Below are 17,252 nucleotides of genomic sequence, written 5' to 3' on the forward strand. Positions count from 1 at the left end.
TTTTTAAAAAATTATTATCATAGGTAAACTTATATTAAGATAGTCTCATTTCAAAATATTCCATACCTAAGGGTGTTTCTATACATTTTTGCGTACCTTATATTTATATATTTATAAATTGAGTTAATTTCATACCGATCTTTATAAATATAGTGAATTACAAATATATTCCAATTTCAATAATCATATGTTGTTCCTACAAAAGTTATGATATTTTCAAATACATTTTCCGTTAGAAAATATTAGTTAACCATGATTAGTTAATAAGGTAAATTAACTTTTTTATCTCTCTTTAATTAACATTTAAGATTTTTGAAAGGGCACATTTATAATAGTAAAAAGCTCATTTTACTTATAAAATAAATAATGTTTTAATGATAACAAACTAGAGAAACATATTTAAAAATATTAAGACTTCTATAGAAATAATATATAAAAATTAAATTTTATAAAAATATTTTTATAATTTACTATGTTTATAGGGACCTATATGAGATTAACCCTTATAAATACGTACGTGTGTGGTTCGTCGGAAAGGAGCCCGCGAGAACACGGGACTTGCACAGAGTTGCAGTGGCACGCGCCACGCAAATATACGACTTTTTTTGAAGGGAAACTTTCAAATGCCACCCTGTGATTTTATATTTTTTTATTTTAGTATTATGTGATTTAAAGTATGTCGATTTAGTACCCCGCGATTTTATTTTTCTCTTTTTGTTATTTTTTTATTAATTTTTTTTGTTAAATCAGTGATAAAGTTAAAACGAAAAGGTATTAAAGTGAATATTCGATAAACCTACGTGAGGTATATGAAGTTTTTTGTATATAATTTAACAAAATATTAACGGAAGAGCTGACGAAAAGAGAAAAATAAAATTACAGAATACTAAATTTATATATTTTAAACCATAAAATATTAAAGTGAAAAAGTGCGAAACCACAGGAATGATATTTGAAGTTTATCCTTTTTAAAATTTTGTTATATTAAAATCAAGGCTAAATTATAGAAAACTCCCTATAATAACCCGCTTTTTCACTTTCCCCCCTTGACATTTAAAAACCTACACTTTGCCCCCCTGTAAAATGAAAAATGTTCACGGGGGGGTTACGGTGTGTAAAATGACAATTTTGCCCCTCGCCATTGTCGTCTTCTTCCTCATCTTCCTCAGCCACCCCTTCGTTCGGCCGTGATTCCCACCTCAATCGGCCGCGATTTCTTTCCATTTCCTTCTCTACCTGCTCCCCTTCTCCTCCTGCACCCTCGCCGCCCTCGATTTCGGCGACAGTAGGAGAAAACCGAGATGGGCGACAGTAGGAGAAGGGCAAAGAAGGCGAAGGCGAGGCGACGGAGGACGGCGAAGGGGATGTGGGTGAGGGCGAGGCAGTGGAGGACGGCGAGGCGGCTAGGCGGCGAGTCGGCGAGGCGGCGGCGAGGTGGCGAGCCGGCGGGAGTCAAAACAACGGGGAGATGACGAAGGGATATTTTCGGCATAAAAATATATTTTTTAACGTAACTCTGACGGAATCCTAACGGTAGGAAGTGAAGTACACATTTTTTATTTTACAGGAGGGCAAAGTGTAGGTTATTAAATGTCAGGGAGGGAAAGTGAAAAAGTGGATTATTATAAGGAAGTTTTCTGTAATTTAGCCTAAAATCAAATAGACCGACCATCCCTAGAGCAAGTGGCAAAGGGCTTAGTGGTTGGTACCCGAGACCCAAGTTCGAATCCTAGTTGATTCACATTTCTAGCTAAGTTTATTTTTAAATGAAATAAATGAAGCGGGTAACGTGCTACCTATCTGTCAAAAAAAAAAAAAAAATCGAATAGAGATGCCCAAAATATCTAATATCCTCTAACTTTAGACCCAATTAAAAATAAGTAGTATATGAATAAATAAAAAAAGGTTATCTCCTTCGGCATTTTTCTGGATATTTAATACTCATGCGTGACTCGAATATTATCCGGATCCGATCTTTTAGTGGGTAGGAATCGAAATAGGTTTTATATTCGAATCCAAATCCGGACATGGACGGGTAAAATATTCGACCATCAAAAAAGGAAAAAAAAAAATGATAGTTGTTTCTCCACTATAATTTTTTAGACTTATTGTTTATGTGTTTTAACTGTATTATAATTGGTGCATATATTTTGTCTTATAATATATATATTATTATCGATTAGTTATATATGTTTTATACAATTATATTATATGCGTTTGAACTATCAATATAATTTTAATCATTATGTTGTTTTATGTGGATGGATGGTGGTTGTATGTATTTTAGAATAATTAATAAACAAATAACTATTGCAAATTTTATATTTTTATTTAAACTTATAATATGATAAAAATTTATATTTTATATCATAGATATACATACGGATATGCATGCCAGATCTAGACCCGATCAGTATATAATATAAACCGGCTCAAATGGCTTCAATGAATGCATTAGTAACTTAAACAGGGTAGGATTTTCTTTTATTTCCTACCCATTTTATTTTAAAGGCTAAATTACAGAAAACCCCCCTGTAATAATCCATTTTTTCACTTTTCCTCCCTGACATTTAAAAACCTACACTTTGCCCCCGTGTAAAATAAAAAATATTCACAGGGGAATTACGGTGTGTAAAATGACCATTTTGCTCCTCGCCATTGTCGTCTTCTTCCCTATCTTCCTCAGCTGCCCCCTCGTTCGGCCGCGTTTCTCACCTCAATCGGCCGCGATTTCTCTCCATTTCCTTCTCCACCTACTCCCCTTCTCCTCCTGCACCCTCGCCGCCCTCGATTTCGGCGACAGTAAGAGAAAACCGAGATGGGCGACAGTAGGAAAAGGGCAAAGAAGGCGAAGGCGATGCGGCAGAGGACGGCAAAGGGGATGTGGGTGAGAGCGAGGCAGTGGAGGACGGCGAGGCGGCAGCGAGACGGCAAGGCGGCGGCGAGGCAGCATGCCGGAGGGAGGCGAAGCAATAGGGAGATGGCGGAGAGGTATTTTCAGCATAAAAATATATTTTTTAACGGAACCCTAACGGTAAGAGCTGAAGTGCACATTTTTTATTTTACAGGGGATAAAGTATAGATTTTTAAATGTCAGGAAGGGAAAGTGAAAAAGCGAGTTATTACAAAGAGGTTTTCTGTAATTTAGCCTATTTTAAAGTATTGAGTACAGTATATTAACTATCCAAACCCGATCTGGTCTGGGACATCTCTATATTAAACTCATAATTTTAAAAAAAATAGTGGACGTTTGTAATGATTCGAACTCTCATTCACAATTATACGGAAATCAATCTTTGACCTTGGTCGAGTTTGATTCGACTGAGAACGAAGTCGAATTCATGAAACTCACATGCATTCTCTTAACTTCTCAGTTCCAAACAGCCCCATGATATGTCTCCTACACTGAAAGAAAGAGGCACAGACGTGTTAAAGAAGACGCAGTGTTTGATTCGAAAATTTGTATTTCAAATATAAAATAAAAAAAAAAAAACCGTCACATATCATCCCCATAATTTAATATTTTTTATTTTAATATTCAATAATTTAAAGTATATTATTTTAATACTATGTCGTTTTGTTTTGCTCCTTTCACTGCCCTCTCCGTTAACTTTTCAGATTAAAACCACTAATTAAAAAAAATTCTCTATAACTCTTTGCTGACAATAAATATTTGAGCTACAAACCACAAGAAGAGCAAGATTTTCTTTTTTTCTTTTTTTTTTATCTCTATTCCAACTTCCAAGCTTTATAATTCTAAGCTTTCCCAACATACAACTCCAAAAGGAAATGATGTAACCTTATTGGACCTTCAGCGGGGACCAAAATTGAAGCATGTGGGAGCTAGCTTCTGGAACAGCTTTTCTACTTTAAGTGGCAATAACTGACAAATAAATAGTTGGAGAAATTGGCCGTGCCAAAGAGCTGCAACGAGCTTCAACGACCTTCGCAACCACAAAAGCAAGAACTTCAGTTGGACGTTTCTGCTGCAGCCTGAAGCTGTTGGGAACATCACAAAAATAAAATAACAAGATGCAAAAGCTGTTAGCGCTTCGAACAGCTCTACTTCAGGAGCATTTCAGTAGAAACAATCACAAGAAATAGATGTAGAACATTTCGCCACTTTGATGTTCCAAACTTATATACTCGTCGCAACTGTAATTTTCGTTTATTTCATACTTCAATTCGAGTCGAGGCTACCTGTTGTAGGACACCGGGAGGTACGGCAGGTCTCCAAGCTGTTCCATCCGGCCCGTCCATTAGTGCGATCCCAGCATCAGCTAACTCCTTCCTGATCTCATCCGATCTCTCGTACTCTTTGTTTTCCCTCGCAGAAGTCCGCTCTTCGATCTTCTGTATAACTTGCTCTTCGGTTAAGGAAGCTCTTTTCAGCGCCTTTTCTCTCAATATCTGCAAAGCCTGAGAACAGGAGTTTCTCTACTTAAGAAATCAGAAGTTCCGAAAGTCAGACGAATATGCCTAAAAAATAGTATGAAATTTTTTTGCAGCAGTAGCTAACATAGGCCTTTGGGTTCCCCCAAAAGAAAAACTCTAGTTTGAAACTTTTGCTTTAATTCTGCAAGAGCGAGAAGCTCTAAAGGAGATTTTAATGGAAAAACTAAAAGCGCTTCTCGTACAGTTGTACTCAAACATCATTTTTGTGCAAGCTCAGCTGGCCCTGATAGGGCATTAGGCACACTTTCATATAATGCAATATTACCAACCTCGTGATAACTCGGGGGCATCAATCCCAAAACACTCAGCACACTTCTTACTTCCTTTTCTAGAGCATAGAGGGACTCGAATCTTAGTTCCCTCTTCTTCCCCTGCTTAGGAAAACAAAGCAAATGAATAAAAATAAATTAAAATTGAACTCTTACAAAAAATGACATAACACTCGTTGCTTTTAAGAATCATTAGTTGAAATAGGTGAAGAATTAAAACTTCACCTTACGAGTATGCAGGAGATCGTTGATAATTTTTAGAGGCTCCGAAAGGGCAGCTAACACCACAGGAGTATGCAGATCATCAGACATTGATTTCTCAAAATCGCGACGAAGGTTTCGGATGCAATCTAAAACATCGCCAGGTAAAGAATCTTCAGGAATACTTCTATCTTGCCGTCCTAAGTTCTCTTCGCAATCATGCAAAGTCTACAACCATCAAGAGACAATAGTCAAACACAATCCCCAGAAGTTCAGCTTATTGACCAGGTTCGCCACACAAGCCGTGGAGTCGTGGACCACACTGTGCATTGCGCTTCATCTCATCTCTAACTACTGTTCCCCACCACTTTTTGGAGAAAAATAATTTAAAAGCGGGAAAAAGCTGCAACTAACCATGAGGCAGGGATTGACAATAGAGATAGGATGGAGTTGCCGACCAATAAGTGCAGATATTGTCGACCAGGTCCAGACAATAAATTCTTCAAATGGAGGAACATATAGGGTTGCTATACCTGATAAATGTAGAATAACCTCTCAGATGCAATGTAAATCTGAGCATCTTCGTAGGTGACCGGAGACTTGTAATGTGTGCCAAGTAAGAAAAACCTCAAAGCAAGAGGATGGTGATCTTCTATGACCTGAGATGATTTGGAAATCTATTAACAAGTGAATAGTTACAACAATGAAAGAAAACCAATTACTGGGTAAATTACACCATGTTTTGCCAAACTTTTAGTGAAACCTCACTTTGGCGAGAAAACTTAAATTTGTCGCAATTGATGCACTGAACTCAATTATTGTTTCGATTGGGCTCGACTGTCAAACTTCATAAAATTCCACGGGATGGATGCTGTGGCACTTGAATCACAATAGCCTTGAGACGACATTTAGGTGTCATATCATAGCCACATCATCTCCTAGAGTCAACATGTCAGATGAATCAATTGCCACATCATCCATCTGTTAGGAAAAATAAACGGAGTTTGACACATACCCCGTGAAATTGAACTTCACTGCATAAATTGCAACAAATCGAAGCTCAGTGAGCTAAGTGAAATTTCAATAGGTGCAACAGTGAACTTCATCTTTTATTTCAAGCAAGCCATCCATCGAACTCCAATATTATTCTATGGATGGATAACACGGGCATTTGGTGCACAACAACCAACTGCCATGTCATTGCCATGCCATCCCACCAATAGGAAAATCAAGGGAGTTTGCTGGAGAGCCAGAGCCTGATTGAGGCAAGAAATCGAAGTTCCAAACATGCAAATCAAAGTTCAGTGATCCAAGCGAAATTTCACCCACAAATTATTGTTTTTGAACTACCTCTCGGATAGTGATGAAGTTGCCTTTTGATTTGGACATTTTATCACCCTTCACTTTAACAAAACCATTATGAATCCAATAGCTTATGTTGCTTTTGCTACAGGCTGCACAGCTCTGAGCAATTTCATTCTCATGGTGAGGAAATTTTAGGTCATCGCCCCCACCATGTATGTCAAATGAATGGCCGAGATATGTCGCACTCATGGCACTGCATTCTATGTGCCATCCTGGCCGTCCTTTTCCCCATGGGCTGTCCCAGGATGGTTCTCCTTCCTTTGCAGACTGCAAATAGTGAAGAATCAAATCATTTAACTTAAAAGGACTTCACTTACATACCCTCAAGATCATAAATTATAGTTTTACATATATAGACCTCAAAATCATTACATACATAGCCCAGTAAAATCTTGGTCATCATATATTAAGGTTGGAAGTTAAGATTCTTACAAAATATTCTTTAGTTCAGTTGGAGAGCTTTTGAAGAACATATGATTTTGGAAAGATATAAGGGAAACAATAAATGTGCAGGGGAAGATATTTAAGAGAGAGAGAGAGAGATGTTAATGAAAACAAAGACAAGGAGGTTTTTTCCCTTACTTTCCATAGAGCAAAATCAGCAGGATTTTTCTTCCTCTCATCCACTTCAACCCTTTCTCCAGGTGCATTATCTTCTAGTTTTCGACCAGATAATCGACCATAAGCAGAAATTTTTTCAACAAGAAAGTATACATCCCCCTCTATAACATATGCATAGCCATTAAGAAGAATCTGTTCAATTTAAAGAAACCCAGGGTAAGCATGTAGTGGACATCAGCATCATCTTCCCTATTGAAGGAATGATAATCCTAAATAACAATTTGTTGTTACATGATAATACTTCAGATTTCTATATTTAGATTATCTTTTAGCGCATGTTAGCCCAACTAGTGGATCAGCTACTCTAATCCAGAAAAAAGAAACTTCCAGAAACAAAGAGTTTGGCTAACAAAATTATGGAGCTTTAGATGAGATGGGGAGCAAAACGAGCGTTCGGGACCAAAAGGAAAAGCTTCAATTGGAAGCTTCTACTTCTACTACAGCAGAAAGCTGCTGACAAGATTTTAATGAAAAAGCTATTAGCAAAACTACAAGTTGAAGTATACAAGACAATAAAGCAATAAAAAAATACCTGCTTAATCATATTTATAATCTGATTAATGTGGTCGGTAACGCGGGGTTCAAATGATGGAGGCAAACACTGAAGATAAGCCATGTCGGAAAGGAACTCGTCACAAAAGCGGCTGCTTAAACTTAAAGGATTCTCCCGCAGTTCATTTGCTCTTTTAATTATCTACAGAATTCCATAAGTGCAGAACTCAGGATTCCTGCCGTAGATATGTGAGAAAGCAGTTGGTACACAATTTTTTGGGTTAAATTGAGCAAGAAGCCCTGGATTTAATAAAATAATCAATAAGATAGATATAGCATACAGTAACTTTGATATAATAATAGAAAGGAAGAGAAGTAATAAATAGATCAAGACCGACAAGAATCATACTAATTCCCAAAAAAGTACAATAAATGAGTAGCAAACAAAATTCTAGTGAGATAAAAGAGTGCTGAGGAAGAGTTCCTCAAATTTATGAATACATATTATCATGTAGGTAACTTCAAGAGGTCTCGAAGAAATTAAAAAGATGTCAAAAATAACAAAGAACATGTTATATATTTACATAAGAATATATTCAAGAAGATTTAAGAGAATAGCCAGGTCTAATTGTATTGTTCTCAAAGAAAAAAAAACAGAAGTGCTTAGCAGGTATGCAATGGTTGACTGGCTAACCGGAAAAAAGTCATAATTATAATAATAATAACTATAAGATGACAGTTAAGTGACGAAAGAGCACTCTAGTTGCCTTAAATAAGAAAAAAAAATACAACGTTGTACAAGACAAGACTTAATTTATATATGTAAATATAGTTGAGCAGTAAATTATAGCCTCTGAGAGATATTCAAAATGCAAAGGTTTCTCAAAAGAAATAAGTCTAAGACCGAGTGCATGTCATCAAGAAACCGAGACGCCATGGCGAATAAAAAAAATTCTTGAGAGATACGAAATACCTAGAAGAGCTTTCTTATCTGGAAGCTATTGATCATTAGCAAAGGGTGATTGAGAGGACATTGCACAAAAAATTAGAGCAACCCTGAAACCAAAAAAAAAAAAAAGAGCCTCTACTGTCGTGTGCAATCATCATATACCCCAGAAGTTATATGGCAAAGTGTTGAAGAAAAACTATTATGAAAAACTCAAAATTCTTAGAATCTAATTCTTATTCACAGACAAATTGGTGCAAATGTTCTAACAGAAATTTCATAGAGCGGCTATAACATTAGTCATGCTTTCTGAATTGAATATTGATGATCAAGCAAACAACACATACGTATTTGCTAAGTTAAGGCGAATGACTTATTTTACCAGAAAATATAATGCACAAGAGTCTCATATCAGATTCCAAGCATAAGAGTTTCACATGTTAGCAAGTTGCTCAATTCCAAGTGAAAATAGCTTTTATTGTATGGAAGAAGACATTAGATTTCCCAAGTTGCAGAGAACTGTTATATTCATATTAAGAATTTGAAAAGAAATCTGTGGACCATATCTACATCGCCTAGAAATTACATACAAGATCTTATCAAATATTCACAATGCCGATCGACCAAAAGTTGACTCACCTTATCGTCGATGTCAGTGAAGTTCCGAACATAGCAAATGTCATATCCCAAATACTGCAAATATCTGTCAAATTTAACACAATTTAAAAAGTACATGGAAAAAATATTGCTTTATTGGAAATATTGAAATTTGTAAAGTAATTGCAAATAAAAAGTTAAAAAATACAAAGCTTCTTCGAACTGTAGCAAATTCCGGGCAGTCCCCAAACTATAAAAATTTTAATTTTACTATCTCAATTTCATTACTTTTGATTTCCTAAAATTCCTGTCAAATTCTATTATAACTTCATCAGTAAAATTACAATATATTTCATTAAATAACAGAATTTTGTGTTATTTTTCCAAAATATTCTGTTAAAAATCTAGAAAATGCAGTGCAGGTAAGATCTGTAAATTTTTGTTCTGAGTTGGTAAACAGAGATTCAAATTCGTAGCTCCAGTGCTCTACCAATTACAAAATAGAGTATCAGAATAACTACTAAGCTACAAAATTAACCCCTGAAATACCCGAGATATAAAGGTGAAAAACTAACCTGTAGAGGACGTCGAAGGTAACGTAGACCCTCGCATGGCCGATGTGGCTGAGATCGTAGGGCGTAACCCCGCACACGTACATGCCCACTTTCCCAGGAACCCTAGCACGGAAGAGCTCCTTCTGCTTCGTCATGGTGTTGTAGAGGTGGAGCTCCGTCGAGGGCTTCGACTCCGTGGGGGCGCCATTGGTGACGCCATTGTTGGCGGCAAAGACGGAAGCAGAGGAGGAGATGGAGAGGGAAAGGATAGGGGTCCTCTTGCTCCTCGGTGATTTGAGATGGGAGAAGAAGGGGTTTAGGGTTAGGGTTAGGGTTTGGAGGGGGAAGCGTGGGGGTGCGGGGAAGGGGTAGGAGGAGAGGAGGACGACGCTTCGGCGCGTTAGAGACGCGGTCGCCATTAAGAGAGAGAGAGAGAGAGAGAGAGAGGCTTTTTTCAAAATCCTGTGAAGTTGAGGGGGTTCCCAAACTTTTTTGCCCAAACTTAACTGGAGAGAGAGAGAGAGAGAGAGAGAGACGAAGAGAGAGAGTGTGGGTGGTGTAAATGGTTTGGGGCTTGGGTAGGGGTGAGGGGATTTTTTTAAAATTTAATTTTTTTAAAAATTTTAATTCATTAAATAATCTACGTAAAAATTTTATTTGGTCAAATAATATTATTTTATCCTACTTAACATGAAAGAATAATTAAAAAATGATGATCATTTTCAGTAAATTTTATAAGATGATAAATAATTTACCATATTTCTCTTACAAAATTATTTTTTATATTTTACAGAACATTTTTCAATTTTTTTAGAAAACGAAAACTATTTTGAGACCAACATTTTGAGGAGTGAAAAAAAGGTTGCTAATATATTAGTGTAAGTTTACCATCCAAACTTTCTACATCTCATATCCGTCATCTCTATTTTTTTTTATCAAATTATATTATCTATATTAAAATATAGTTAAAATTTATTTTTATTGCGGGGAGATTGTAGAAAAATTACGTTACGTGCAGTAAGAAAGTATGATGAAAAAAATACCATATTTGTTTCCGTATGTAATATTGCATTCCGCATATCGTGATGAGTCTATTACGATATATTTTTTACGATCCTACTGAAAAATGCGAAAGTATATATTCCTATATATTTTTATCTTAACTCTATTTTATCTAATAGCAGCAGACATGTCTGAATGCCAAACTAAGCCTACGTAAATATAAGGCTAAAATATAAAAAATTTACTGTAATAATCAACTTTTTATTTTTTTCTTTGACTCTCAAAAATCATATTTTACTCTCTTATAATTTTAGAAATATTTTCAGAAATTACGGCGTTCATAGGGCGAAGGCGAAATTAGCAAATTATTCTTACATGTTAGGTTAAAAAATAATTTTTTAATATATTTATATTATTTTTAATAATATTTTTGTTATAAATTAATTATGAAAAATAGAGAGAATAATAATGGAATTATGACGGAGAGGAATAAATGTATAAATTTAAAATTTTGAGAGGATGAAATATAAATTTTTAAAAATTATGAAAGATAAAGTGAAAAGTGGGCATTTAAGCCTAAAACGATCCAATTGGTAGCACGTGGGAGTCACGTGCCAAGTCGAACTTGGAAAACTATATAAATTCCCTCCGATCATCTTTGCCGCGACCGCTACTTCGCCATGTCGATCACCGACGCCGCCGCCGACGCCGACGCCGACGCCGCAGCTCCCTCCGCCGCCGAAGTCGCCTCCCACCACCACCTCCTTCCTCCTCCTCCTCTGGCAAGCCCCGTCGACCTCATGGACCCATCTCCTTCGAGCACTACTCGCGCCGTCCCCTTCTCCTCCGGAAACCCTAGAATCGAGGAGACCCATGGAATCATGCACCTCTACCCCGAGGACGCCGCATCGCGCTCCCACCTCCCGGTAACGAGGCCCTTCTCCCTGATCCTGCTCGATCTGTTTTGTGCTCTAGGGTTTCTCCGATTTGGCGCAATTGGGTGGTAACTAGGGTTTTAATGCCTCGGGGAATGTCGTTTTAGGTGGGGAGGAAGCCTCTCGTGTGCGTCCTCGCGGTGCCGAACCACATGACCTACGCCGATTTCTGCCGATTCTGCGGTTCTTTCGTGCAGCACATGCTCGAGATGCGAATTGTGAGGTAAATTTTTCTTGTTCCACATCTGATATAGATACATGTTCGTAGCTTATTAAGTATTTTAACTTTGGTAAAAGTTTTGTGAGACCCATGACACCCCCCAACTCTACTTCATGTAGAAAAAGATCCCTTAACTATATTTATTGTTGAAAATTTCGAAGCCCCTCAACTGTTAATTGTTTTGATCTAAGTTACTTCAGTTATGTAAATCAAGATTTCATGGAATTTAATGGTTATTTTGTTAAATTTTCCAGCTTTACCTGCTTTTCAGCTAATGAAACTTTGAGCTCTACTAACCATTTATTGCCCATAGCTAGCAGTGCATTTAAATTTGACAAAATCCTCAATTACTTAATGGAAATAATTTAAGTAGAAAAAGGAAAAGGAAAATTGAAGTGTGTGTTGTGGAGGGGTCAATTTTATAATGGCTTATAGTTGAGGGGGTCTCCATATATTTTTAACTTTTAATTTTCCTTTGATGTGTGAATTTGATATTATTCACGAAATCCTTGCGTATTATCTACATTGTATTAGTTATTCCTACTTTATTTTGTGAATTTATGGTTATTTTATGATGTTTTTATCTTATTGCTTCTCAATTAGTTTTTTTTTCCTTTTCTTTTTTATGTGTATCTATAATTTTAAATAATCGATTCTTACGACCCTTTTTTTTTTCTTAGTTTTAAGGGCATGCATTTGTGGAATGAGAGCTTTTTTCACACCATTTCTAATATCTAGGGGAATAATGATATAAATCTTGGTTTGATGGTGAAATTTCCTTTTATTTGACAAATTAGGAATGATGGAGCAGAAGATCACTATAGCGTTCTCATAACGTTCGATGATCAAAGTTCAACAGATAGCTTTTACAAGCATTTCAATGGGAAGCGATTTTCATCATTAGAGGTTTGTTATTACAATACTTCCATAATATTATATTTGACATAATGAAGCAATATTTGGATTATACTAGTTTATTGATACTTCTTTGGTGTGCTTTGTAACAGGGTGATATTTGTGGTGTCTGTTATGTAGTAGATGTACAGTATACTGGATCAATTGAACATTCACAGTGCTCAATTAGTAGCTCAGCTGAACAGCCTAATTGTCCGGTATGTCTTGGTAAGTTCTACTGCTGAGTTCCCGCAGTTGGTCTACTTAATGGGTGATGGAATATGAATTCTTTTCCTTTTTATAGTTATTGAAGTCATGCTACTCTGTACAATAAAATTATATTGTTTGTTGTACAGACATTCCTGTAAAGTTTCATGATTTGTGTAATTTATGCTCGACGCCCTGATAAATAATCGCTAATTTCAATTATTGTAGGTTATAGTCAATTCAAGAGTTGTCAATTTAGATGCTGTCAATTTAGATGCTGTAGCATTGAGTTTGAGGAGATATGAGAAGCCAGATTCTCTTGAAAGTATCCAAGTCCCTGTGTGTGTGCGCTGTGCACGCGCATGTGCACACGCATGTAAATCTATACATGACACATTTCCTTTTGAAACCTTCTTGATCATTTTGGAAGCGGATGGTGGAGTGTTTTCAGCCTTATATCTAGAGGGTTTGGTTGCCAGAAAAAAAAATTAGTTTTTTTTTAAAAAAAATCTGAAGAAGATGCCTTTGGCATTCTGCCGGGTTGCATTGCAAGCTAGCCAATGAGGACAACATTAGGGAAGTCACCATTGATTGACATATCCAACCATGTAGAATCTTGTTTATAAAAACGGAAAAAAAGGCAACAATAGCAAACAATGCCTTAACACAGTGTTTCGATTTCATTTCTTTATAATTTGTAGCATGCACTAATTCTAAGCTACCTTGGCCTTATGTACGTATTGAAGACATTATAATAAGTTTGCTGTTTATCTCCTTCCTTTTATGATGTAGAGAGACTTGAGCAAGATTACGGTGGCATTCTAACAACGATCTGCAATCACTCCTTCCACTCTTCATGCATATCGAAATGGACAGATTCTTCGTGTCCAGTAAGAAATTTTAATTCCTTTATTCAGATGCAGCTTAGGTTTTACCAAATATCCAGACAATTTAGCTGTCTATAGCTATCATTTATTGAAAATTTTGATATTTAAAATGATTATTACATTGTAGTTTATAATTCAAGATAGAAAAAATAATTCTTTTCTTTCAAGTATTGCAAAAGTTTTCTCTTTATATAGTTTTTACGTGTATGATTTTCATTGCTTGATTATTGAGTGCCGATTTGTTGCTTGTAAGGCACCATGTGAGAGGTGGAAAAAGATTTCTTTGATAATTTAGAGACGAGAAAGCACTAAACCAATTACCTTTTTGAGATAGTTCATTTCCTTTGGAACTGATCAGAATCATCAATATATTAGTTTTGAGTTATTTAGTAGGGAAAATTAGGAATAAAATATAATAATTGCCAATATAGTTTCTCATAACTCTTGTGCATCGCTATTTGGTGCTAGAATAATCATTTCTAAGGCTGAAAATTTTCTTTGGCAACTTGTGGCTTTCTGTCAATCTGCGGCTTCTTCATAAGTAACTGTCCTCAGTTTTCATACACAAGGCCTTCAATCCGTGTTAGATACTCACCCTATACATGTTGTTAACAAATGTATATCCCTTTTTTTCCCCTTTTTTCCCGTCCAGGTTTCTAAATCTGTTTTAATGAATTGCATCTTTTAACTGTTCCATGCAAATATCTTCTATTTCTTTTTCTTCTTTTTTTTGTGAATATCTTGATATCATAACTAATATACTGTATCTGATCTAGGTTTGTAGATATTGTCAGCAACAACCTGAAAAATCTACATGTTCTGTTTGTGGAACCTCTGAGAACCTATGGATTTGTGTTATTTGTGGGTTTGTTGGTTGTGGAAGGTAAATAATGTTATGTCATTTTCTTCTTTAATAGAATTGCCGCTACATCAATATTATAATTGGCTTATTTGAATGCTTTCGGAGACAGGTACATTGAAGGACATGCTATCACACATTGGAGAGAGACTCAACACTGTTACTCGCTTGAACTGGAGACACAAAGAGTTTGGGACTATGTAGGTGACAATTATGTTCACCGGCTAATTCAGTCCAAAACCGATGGGAAATTGGTTGAGTTAAATTCCCATTGTGTTCAATGTGATGATGTCTTTGGAACTTGCACATGTAGTGGAGACTCTGGAATCAGCGACGCTCTGTTCAACAGTAAAGTTGAAGCTGTAATGTATAAGTAAAAGATATTGTTTTCAAAGATTCTCTACATATACATCTCAGTTGATCTCTAAAACTTACTTTCAGCACCGTTTTGTTCTTTTTTTTTCTTCCTTTCAGATTCTTGCTGAGTATAATGACCTCCTCACATCTCAACTAGAGAACCAAAGAAAAGTATGCACATTGACTGCTACTATTGTCCGATAGTAGATTTTTTTTTGAACTTTCTTCATTACAATTTCGGCGACTTGTTACTTGCTTTTGATGCAAGTGCTTTGCATTTAAGTACTTGTAATTATTTCTCTGCCTATTGTGATGATTAATTTGCTAAATGTTTTCTTCCACTGGGGCATAGTATTTTGAATCGCTGCTTCTAGAGGTCAAGGAAGAAAATGAGAAAGAAATTTCTGAGGCTGCTGAGAAGGCCGTGAATATAAAACTGCAGAAATTACAAATGAAGCTCGCCAAGTGTGTGGAAGAGAAGAAGTTTCTTGATGATGTGAGTTGCTGTTAGAAAACTTCTACTAATATCTGCTTCTGTTGGTATATCATATGTTGCAATTTGTTGTTAACAAATCATGACCTGCTGTCAATTGTTGTTCTAGATCAATGAGAATCTTTTGAAAAATCAAGAGATGTGGAAAGCAAAGATTCTGCAAATAGAAGAAAGGTATTCTCTTTATCCATTTCTTTTTCTACAATTGTGGTTAGCCTGAGAGACTGATTCGTTTCTATACAGTGTCATTACCTCAAAACAAGTGAAGTCTTTCTGACTTTTATAATGGTTAAGCCATATATTTGGTAAAAGCAAAGTGATAATGTATGTGCGGGGGATAAATTTGAGCCCTGAAAAACTTTTCATGCAGAGTTCGGTGTTGAAAATTGGCTTGGGGAGACTGTCTCATTCGCCATAAGTTAATGGAAATTTCTTCAAATGCTCATCAGTCTTGATTTGTTTAATATCTGCTTACGAGCCTGTTTGGATGTTGGAACAAGTTATCATTTTCCTTTTGTGACCACAACCTAGGGTTGGATGCTTATTTATTTTGACTAATTTCCCGTTCAGGGAGCGATCTGCGGTGAGACTGAGAGATGAGAAAATACGGAATCTGGAAGAACAGGTTAGTGCAACATGACTATTTAGCACATTGAGTATGGGTGGTAGACTTTGTTCAACTTAGCATCTTACATTATGCCTCATGCCGCTACTTGGCTCTTATGGTTACTGCCCTAGTGATGAAAGACAAATTTCTGCATAAAACTCTCTCTCTCTCTCTCTCTCTCTCTGAGCAGGAAAAAGGTTGCAGTAGTTAGCTTCAAAAACGACCCATGCCATATCTATTTATTCATTTTTAAGTACGCTTGCCTAATCTCATGGTGTTAGAAATGTAGAGAAAGTTCTAATCTATCTACGCTATTTAAGACATCATTATGTTTTGTACTCTACTAAAATTTAGACGAAAGTTTATTTTCAAATTTTCTTTGTATATTTTGCTCACACAAAATCTTACTTAGTTTGATCCATTTATTTTTTTTATTGTTATTTTTTTTTTATGCCACAGCTGAGAGATCTAATAGCTCACATTGAAGGACAAAATGCGGTGGATCAACTTCCCGACTCGGTCTCGAGCGAGATAAAAGGCGGCACGGTTCTCCCTCTACCCTCGTCTTCATCATCATCATCATCTTCCTCATCGTCCTCCAGCAGCAAAAGTAGTAAGCGCACCACCACAAGGAACCGGAAAAATAACTGACTACATTTACGCTAATGGGAAAAATGTAAAAGGGAATAGGGTTTGACATGTATAGTATCTCATTTTTCCGGGGGTTTCTTTGTTTGTTTTTATTATTGAAAGAGATGGTGTAATGCGCAAAAGATGGGTTTTTTAGTAGGCATGTATATGATTCATGTATTTTTAGTTCTTGTGTATCTCCGTAAACAATTACCTTTTTTTTATATTTTGTTTTGTTGGTTTAAATTCAATGTAATGTATGTTTTGTGGGTTTCCATGACATCTATTTGGGTGCATTTTAATGTAATACAACACGGAAAATATTTTTGTAAAATAATATAAAATAATTATTATTCTCCAAAAATCAGGGAATAGTATTTTTATATTTTATGCTTGACATTTTCTTTGTACGATCATTAAGATCTCAATTCTTTTTTATGATGACAATGTTAAATAAGTAGATATTTTTGTAGTTATTTAAATTCACTCGAACAAATGGAGACCAAAATGCTGAAAAAAAATATATATTTTTAAAAACACAAGTTTTATATGCCTACTTAAATTCTCTTCATTTAGCAAATTTCCTGCTTATTATCTTTCTATGTCCAAAATCAATTTTGTTCTTTTTAGTTAAAAAAGCTTCATGAAGTTTCACTAATAA

At 35.8% G+C, this 17,252-nt stretch overlaps 2 protein-coding genes across 7 annotated transcripts; one reads left to right on the forward strand and one right to left on the reverse strand.

The window, feature by feature from the left end:
- LOC109718703 (cysteine--tRNA ligase, chloroplastic/mitochondrial) lies at positions 3,633-10,061 on the reverse strand. Of its 4 annotated transcripts, XM_020245074.1 has the most exons (11): positions 10,036-10,061; positions 9,522-9,936; positions 8,989-9,052; positions 7,444-7,605; positions 6,873-7,043; positions 6,276-6,557; positions 5,459-5,584; positions 4,950-5,153; positions 4,725-4,826; positions 4,201-4,419; positions 3,633-3,999 (listed from the first exon to the last, which is right to left on the reverse strand). In XM_020245074.1, exons 2-11 carry the CDS (start codon positions 9,917-9,919, stop codon positions 3,970-3,972), a joined length of 1,758 nt encoding a protein of 585 aa, XP_020100663.1. In that variant the 5' UTR covers positions 9,920-9,936; positions 10,036-10,061; the 3' UTR covers positions 3,633-3,969. The 4 variants fall into 4 exon arrangements, with proteins under 4 accessions (XP_020100663.1, XP_020100664.1, XP_020100665.1 ...); XM_020245075.1 differs by lacking the exon at positions 6,873-7,043 and having other exon boundaries at positions 10,036-10,050; XM_020245076.1 differs by lacking the exon at positions 10,036-10,061 and having other exon boundaries at positions 7,444-7,639; positions 9,522-9,584.
- LOC109718920 (BRCA1-associated protein) lies at positions 11,168-16,866 on the forward strand. Of its 3 annotated transcripts, XM_020245402.1 has the most exons (12): positions 11,168-11,428; positions 11,545-11,660; positions 12,455-12,563; positions 12,665-12,779; positions 13,551-13,648; positions 14,422-14,528; positions 14,617-14,866; positions 14,979-15,032; positions 15,214-15,357; positions 15,464-15,528; positions 15,925-15,979; positions 16,421-16,866. In XM_020245402.1, exons 1-12 carry the CDS (start codon positions 11,183-11,185, stop codon positions 16,610-16,612), a joined length of 1,551 nt encoding a protein of 516 aa, XP_020100991.1. In that variant the 5' UTR covers positions 11,168-11,182; the 3' UTR covers positions 16,613-16,866. The 3 variants fall into 3 exon arrangements, with proteins under 3 accessions (XP_020100991.1, XP_020100993.1, XP_020100992.1); XM_020245404.1 differs by lacking the exon at positions 15,925-15,979 and having other exon boundaries at positions 16,421-16,544; XM_020245403.1 differs by lacking the exons at positions 15,925-15,979; positions 16,421-16,866 and adding an exon at positions 15,725-15,912.

This window comes from Ananas comosus, linkage group 12 (assembly GCF_001540865.1).
Source record: "Ananas comosus cultivar F153 linkage group 12, ASM154086v1, whole genome shotgun sequence".
Lineage (NCBI taxonomy): Eukaryota > Viridiplantae > Streptophyta > Magnoliopsida > Poales > Bromeliaceae > Ananas > Ananas comosus.